This window comes from Limulus polyphemus, unplaced genomic scaffold (assembly GCF_000517525.1).
Source record: "Limulus polyphemus unplaced genomic scaffold, Limulus_polyphemus-2.1.2 Scaffold2122, whole genome shotgun sequence".
Lineage (NCBI taxonomy): Eukaryota > Metazoa > Arthropoda > Merostomata > Xiphosura > Limulidae > Limulus > Limulus polyphemus.
In genome coordinates, this window is record NW_013667732.1 from 192,393 (window position 1) to 200,573 (window position 8,181).

The 8,181-nt window shown below is 30.5% G+C and overlaps 1 protein-coding gene across 1 annotated transcript in view; it reads left to right on the forward strand.

Moving 5' to 3' along the window:
* LOC106466016 (collagen alpha-5(IV) chain-like) overlaps positions 1 to 8,181 on the forward strand; it is a gene marked incomplete at its 3' end in the record, with an annotated part of 70,535 nt that overhangs the window by 53,828 nt on the left and 8,526 nt on the right. The window contains exons 23-28 of the mRNA XM_022393975.1: positions 1,614 to 1,816; positions 3,032 to 3,185; positions 3,718 to 3,831; positions 4,221 to 4,391; positions 7,099 to 7,188; positions 7,909 to 8,070. Coding sequence (XP_022249683.1) covers positions 1,614 to 1,816; positions 3,032 to 3,185; positions 3,718 to 3,831; positions 4,221 to 4,391; positions 7,099 to 7,188; positions 7,909 to 8,070 — 894 coding nt within the window. The remainder of the gene's footprint in view (positions 1 to 1,613; positions 1,817 to 3,031; positions 3,186 to 3,717; positions 3,832 to 4,220; positions 4,392 to 7,098; positions 7,189 to 7,908; positions 8,071 to 8,181) is intronic.

Genomic DNA, 8,181 nt, shown 5'->3' on the forward strand with positions numbered 1-8,181 from the left:
ATGAACATTGCTCAACATCATGAAAATTAAACCTTATTTTCAATAAGCAATCCTGAAAAATATTTGGGGGTGCTTAACTTTTTTCCAGGTGTATATATATACTGTGGTTTGTAATTCACTTCAATCATTTTATCCTGTCAACATATGCTTTTGTAAATATTTAAGTGAAATATACTGTTTTGGCTAAGAAAGCTGACAGAAGTCACTAAAATTTGTTTAAACCAATTTCAGACAATTTGATCATAGTTCATGATTGTTTTATTACAGTTTTGGAAGAGAAACTTATTCATAATGGCAAAAATGCAGCATTGTGGGGATAGACAATGTAGGAAACAAGGTTCAAGCACACTCTGGATGTTATTCACCCATAAAAAAACAAAATCTTAAATTTCTTACTTCATTACATTATCTTCAATAGCTTTCACTTTTAGAACAGTACTAACAAGGTTAAGTGCCTCATGTAGTTTTCTCCATATTCTTAGTTTACCATCAATATAAAAAATGGCAAAATATGACTCTTTTGATCCCAGGGTGCATCCTGGAATTTGAAAGGGGGAGAGCAAAATCTTAAAATTCATACTTGCATATAATTTCTATTTATTTTTATAATTTAAATATAATTTAAAACTTTATTATTTCCTTTACATTGGTTAAATGAGTGTTATAGCATGAGCATTTTAAGGTGTGAGATATGAGATCTTGAATTACTAGCTGCAGGTAGGTACAGACAAAATTTACCTTAAAAACACAATGAAGATGGATCAGCAAGTTTATTCAGAAAATAATTACAACTTTCAGGTTCAGTACAGACAGAATTTACCTTAAAATAATGTAATAAGTTGAAGCTAAAGACCATAAAACTGCGAAAATTTACATAGTGAAATTAGGAATTGCAGGGAAATGCAGCCAAAGGGGGGCATGGCCTGTTTATATCAGAAATGAGGTATTTCCAAAAGGTTTCTGGCTGTCAAAAAGATCAGTTTTTGTAATTTCTCAGATATATTATGATTGAATCCTGACCACTATTTAAGATATTAAACATTTTTCTGATGACTGTTATACTTTAAAAGTCTGTCCAGTTATCTTTTGTTTTTGTCAAACACTAGAAGTTGATGAACAGTTTTTCCTGGTGGTAGATGTACACTTTATTAACTGCTACTTATTATTGACTTTTATACTTTAAAAGTCTGTCCAGTTATCTTTTGTTTTTGTCAAACACTAGAAGTTGATGACCAGTTTTTCCTAGTGGTAGATGTACACTTTATTAACTGCTACTTATTATTGACTTTTATTACAGATTTCTTTGAACAATTGGTAAGAGAAACGATCTTTGATAACAATGCCCTGATAGATAGCACCCACTTTGTTCTTTATAAAGTCAGAAATGTTTTTTCTACCCATTGTCAGGCATATTAACTTTAGTATAACAACATCTCTGTGTTCATTAAGTCATCTAAAACTTGACACGTCACATGATCAGTCTATTTTGTATATCTAAACAAATGGTGTATTCTACTAATGTATGTGCAGGGAGGGAAATGTAAAACATTATAGTAATGGAACAGATTCAGGGAAAAAGTTATGTGTTCTGCAGTACATTGTTTTCTTTTTAGGAATTGTTGGTCCAAAAGGCTTCACGGGGTTGAATGGCTTAGATGGTCGTAGAGGATCTCCTGGTAGAAATGGAACTTACCCTCGTGGAGAAACAGGAAGGAAAGGATATCCAGGTATAGATGGTGATAATGGGCTACCTGGAATCCCTGGATTTCCAGGAATTAGAGGACTACAAGGTCCAGACGGCCCTCCAGGGTTAAAGGTAGAAATAAAGAATGATAACTTCCTATGTGCCTCTAGTGTTCTTGTGTGTTTAGAAACAACAATAATGTATGTTTTCAGAATTGTTCTCATTATATTGATTGCTTTATTGAAATTAGGTGGTGGTTCACTTCTTAGTATTTTTTATAACTATTTAACTTTTTATGTGATGTATACATCTATTTATTTAAGTGGAAATATTATTTGATGATCCTGATTTTAGAATGTAAGAGTATTTTGTGAATGTTTAGGTGAAATACCTTAGAAAAGTTGCACATAAAAGGTTTCCCAGTGGTCAACTATACGTTTACAGACTTAAAATGCTAAAATCTGTGGTGGACAAAGTGCAGGTAGCTCATTGTGTATCTTTGCACTAAAACGACAAGATAAATAGCACATAAAGTAAAGCAAGAAAATTGATAAAAAGTTCAAACACGTAATGCTAGGTTTATGTTTTAGTCCAGGAATTTAGTGAATATGTTTGGAAATGGTTGTTTGCTTTGGCAATAAAGACTTTCATGTGTCTGGTAGAGAAATTACAATTTGTTGGTTAACAAAGTAAATTTATCAGCAAAATCAAAACTTGTTTGACAATGTTTTCTACTGAAAGATGGCTTAAACACTATTTTTTCAATAATAATTGGAATGTAATATTACATATGTGAGAAAACATGCTAAGTAATACAATACTTACTTAAGTTATAAAAATAAAGATTACATCGCTAAACTTCAAAATGATTGAAATATATGATTATTCTAAGATTTTTACCTGGGATTTTTTCTATTATACAAGTCAGTAAACTGTCATAAAACAGGTTATTTTTTTTTAGTATTAGAAATAATAATAAATCATCAATGAAAAGTTCAAAAGAGAGGCAATGACTACTGATTAAAGATTATATGCACTCATCTTCATTAAAACTCAAATTATACAGACACCACAGAGATTCCACATAATAGCTTAAGCATTGATAATTTCAGTTTAATAAAGATAAATTTCAGTAATAATGGAAAAAAAAAAATAAGCAATGAAACAAGCATGTCGAGTCAATTTTTAAAGCATCAAAAGCTTCCTCTAACAGATTATATCATACAGAAGTGTGCAAAACTGCTAACTTATGCATGGGTTTTCATAGGGCCAATGTAGTAAAGTTATTAAAAAATGTATATATTGGTCTTCATTTAGTGGGTGATGATGAATTTATAAAACTTTTAGGGAATGCAAGGGTCACCTGGAGATGAGGGAATAGAAGGCCCTCGTGGTTTACGTGGACCTCCTGGTCGGCAAGGTGATCAAGGGGATTATGGGACATCTGGATTTTATGGACAGTCTGGTGAATCTGGCCAAGTAGGAGATCCAGGACCTAAGGGTAGGATACTTAGTTATGAAGTGCTCTATACTTCCATAATTTGTTCTGTTTTAGCTATATACTACAATAGAAATTCAATAAAAAAACAAACCAAATATAGTACAGGTAAGTTATGAAATAAAGCTACACATGTATCTATTTATTACTCCATGTCATGTTAAATGAATAACGATTGATTTTTTCCTTAGAATAACATAGTTTTTCAGAAAATATATACTAAAAATTCAAACAAGATTTGTAGGTTTTATTGATATGTAGCACTTCAGTTTTTCAGTCTTCAAAAACAGGTATTTAGCAATTAAAAGCTATAAAAAAGTCTTGGATTTGCTTAGTTAATTTATTTTGAAACAGTAGAAATAACTTGCATTGGCTGAAAATTTAGACGAAGGATTACTACTTTGTAAAAAAAAAAAACTGTTTTAGGATATTTTAAAGCATGGTGTTGGGATATGTTTATTATATTGTATATGTGCTAGACTGATAAATTAAGTAGTTGTAATAGTGGTCCTGAACACTTTAATCTTTTTAAAAGGCTCACCTGGGCAGGAAGGATTCCCTGGTTTGAAAGGAGAGAAAGGAATTCCTGGTGTTGCTGGAATTGGTACTGTTGGTGCTCCAGGAAAGCCTGGACTCAGAGGGTTTGATGGTAAGAATGGATTTTTAGATAGAATGTGGATCTGCTGAGTGTAGCATACTTCAAACAGTGGTATTTAATTTCAAAAATAGATATTTTAAATTTATAGAACTGTGATTGAAAACTACACATTAAAAACATATAGATTTTTTTCATACTGTTTTTTGTTTTGCTTGTTTATACAATTACAACAATAAGTAATTATGCAATAATTCTTACTTTCTTACTTGAATATTTCAGATAATTACTTGTGTGCAATTATTTATTTATCAAATGAAATCAAAAGAGAAATATTTTAAGACTTTCATGCTTTTACAAGAACCTGATTATTACTGAGACTGTGTTTTCAATCAGATTTTCTTCTTTTCACTGGCAAGTTGTGATTTCCTACTATTATGTAGGTCCAAGAGGACAAAAAGGTTTTAAGGGACCTCCAGGACAAGTTGGGATTTCTGGTGAAAAAGGAATAATAGGTATGTCAGGAGATAGAGGAATCTCTGGTGTCCCAGGCCAGGATGGTGTGCCAGGAACACCTGGAATCCCTGGAATAGATGGATTACCAGGATTAATAGGTAGATAGTTTTTTATATATATATTGATTCTATATAATTCTTTTTAATATTGGCAGTTGTGTATATTTATATTTGTTTGAGTACAGGTCAGCATTTTTGACATATTTTTGTCTTTAATAAAATATTACTCTATTACAGAGTTTTAAAAATTTATACATTAAGTGTTTCTTACAACATTTAACAACTTAAGGTTTTTATTTTATTTTGGTTTGTTTAGTTTTAGTACAGCAGACTTAGCTAAATGTTATCTTTAATTTTTATAACCATGTGATCAAACTTCAGTGGCACTTGATTGCTAGTAATATTATCACTGATACTGCTGAAGTATCTGTGAATGTGTGAGTATACATACGTCTATGTCAAAAGCAAAATACTGTCACTTGAATGGCACATAAGGCTATTAAGTAAACAATCAGAATACACCGAAACTGTGTATGTGCCAAATAAGTAAAAGCATAGTTTGTATAATCTTGTGATTTTTCTGACTCTACTTATATATGCAAGACACTGTTACTTTTTAAAACTTGTTTATTGTTGCATATACAGAGTATAATATCTATGGTTGTTGTATTTGATGATGCCAGCTTAACCTAGTGAAATGTTGTAACCATAGATATTATGTTCTGTATATCTAACAATAAACAAGTTTTAAGTTTTACATAACAGGGTACTTCCTTTAATTTTTGTTAATTTAATAATGAGAACCAGAAGTAATGAAATTATAAGTTTAATAAAAAATTGTATTTATATTTTTCATTATTATAGTATTCTTTCTGTAAATGTGATGCTATTTTTCCACACTTTTTATACACACCTTTTACTACACTGTACTATAGTAATGTCTGTTAAGTATTTATAATCTTAACAGATTGTTGTATGTGTAGAATTATTTCAAAATTAACTTTCCAGGATAAAATGTAATTCAGGTTATAATCTGTGAAAAATGTATAGGTCACTCATGAGCTTATTGACTTTTCCAGTGTCTGAAATCCTACTTCATTTGAGTTGATATTTGTTTTATTCCTAAGTTTGGTCGCCATCAGTATCTTGTCTCCCCCTCTTGGAGACAGTTAATGAATTATTTATATGAAAACTGGCATACTGGACTCACAGTGTTTTTACCGGAGAATGAAAAATAATGCGTATTCAATTGTGAGGTAACATGAATCATATTTTCTTCATCTCAGGGTGTAGGTAGGGTAATACTTCTTACATTTACATGAACTCACAGGCATGAAACTTTGCTACACCTTTATATATTCATAAAGGACCCAGGTACATTTTTGAATATAATATAAAAAAAAATTCTAATGGTGGTGTTAATGAATAAAACCATCAGTTGTTTGTAGTTTTGAAGAACACCAACAAATTATCTTTGGAAACACATGAAAAATTGTTTATTCAATACTATTTTCATTTGTTCATCAGTTCTACTATTTTCAGCAATCGTTAATATTTTGTAACAGCTATGAATTACCATTGTCTTTGAAGTAAAACACTGTTTATAACATACAAGTTTTAATATATATATATGTACTAATTTCTTTTTAGGGCCTTCACTATTATCTTTTCTTTTGAGCAATTGTCACTTATAAACTTTTCTGTACAAATGAAGTTAGAGGAAGTCCTTTTCATGCTTGAATTATAGTACTCCTTTGCTTATGTGTATGAAGATTTGATTGAAAATGTTTCTAATGTGTTATTAAAAGTTTAAATGCATACCTTGTATATTTTTTTTGTGTTGGGCATGTAGCAAATCTAGGATTTTTGATGCTGTCCCCTCAGCAGAACATTTAAAAATATTATGAAATTATCTTCCATAACTAGTTATATATAAAATATTTAAATGAAAGAAATTTTTAATAATTTGGTAAGCTTGATTCATTATTAAATTTTTAAAATCACAGAATGTCAAATGTTTGTTATAATGATACCTATTATATAAAGCAACAACCAGACGTAGCCAACATATGGATATACTTTGAGAGAGATTGCATACTTTAATGAAGTTTATATATATATATAATATTGTTTTCTCATGCATTATATTCACAATTTGAATATTTTCTTTGTGAGCTGGAAGTGTTTTCTACTATCTGTAGTATGTATCAGTCTAAGACTTTGTAAGCTGTGGACTACAAACGAAGCCATGTTATGAGAAATTATTACATAAAAGTTCTACCCAGTGGCTAAATTGGGATTTTAAAAGAGGTGGAACTATCTTTTATGATCAACTTTTACATTCCATTCAGAAGACCACGTATGCTAATGGCTTGAATCCTGAAGAAGGAGAACCCTGTTCCAGGCCATTCCACCCCAATTTAACCCCTGGTTCCACCTTACTATGATTATTGAAATCTAGACGAATATCTTGAGCTGTTTACTTCACTAATCCTTGGCTCAACTTGTATTTTCTTCATAAAGTATTTTGTACATAACTATCAAAATTGTTTAAACATCCAAAGAGTGGTCTGTTAGGATTTGATGTATCAATTCAACAATGATCAACTAAAACAAGAAATTCCTACTTTTTATGCATAGTCGGTAATTTTGTTATATATATAACTGCAATAAGACAAGTGATATCCATTACAATATGATAAGGAAGTAACAATATCTTAGTGATTTCACACTTTGTTTATAATGTTTGGTTTGATCAGGATGTATTTCAAGTAAGAAAATATTCAGCTTTTGTTTTATTGGAAAGGCATGAGCGGTGAACCTGGAGAACCAGGACCACCAGGAAAATCTGGAATACCTGGACAGCCTGGACTACAGGGAGTACCAGGCTTCAAAGGTCTGTGTAATTGTTGATATAGGAGTCTTATAGTAAAGAAAATATTCTAGCAGTGTATCTAATGTGATTCTCAAATCATTCAGTTTTCACCATTGTATGCACACATTGGTTCATTTTATGTAATAATATTTTGTTCAGATTTGTCAACTGTTTATTTTATCAAGTTGCGTTTAGTTTTAATGTTTTGTTTTTTGTCCTTAAAAAATAAAATACTTAAGTTTATATTATCAATATGTGGGAAATTTATTAATAGGTAATTTGGGTCCACTGTGTCAAATGAGATATTTTTGAGAATTATTAATCAGTATTGTAATCCAAGTATAATATTTTATTCTCTCTATGACAAATTATCATTACATTCTTTCAAGTTCTGAATTTAAGCTAGGTGGTTTGAAACTTACTGTTATATTCAAGTGACATATTTAGTCTATTAGTTATGAAATTTAATTTAAGTGATATAGAAATTTATCAAATTACCATCTTGACATTTTCAATTCATCATTTTCAATAATGTAGCTAAATGGTTTGTGGCATTCTTATGATTTCAATCTGATTCTTGTTATTTGAGCTTGTGTAAGAGATTGTTCTTTATTGTCACTACAAGCTATAAAAGATTTTAAATTTATGTTTCTAGTTTCAGATGAATATATTTTAATGCAATTTTACTGTTAAAATTATTTTTGTAGATAACTTCTATATGCTTTTTTAAACTGATATTAGGAAAGCAAGGAGAGTCGGGGTATGCAGGATATCAAGGACAACAAGGTTTACCAGGATTTAGAGGTGAAGTAGGAGAACCTGGGCCACAAGGACCTGAAGGTCTACCTGGAGAATCTGCATCACTTGGTCAGAAAGGTGATTTTGGAGAACCTGGACTTCTAGGTATGAAAATGTTTTGAAAGAACAATTATCTTTTTTTCTTCTTCTTTAGCATATGAACTTAGGAGGAATTGTTAGTAGAAAATACTGTTACGCCTCCAGTCGTTAATTAAT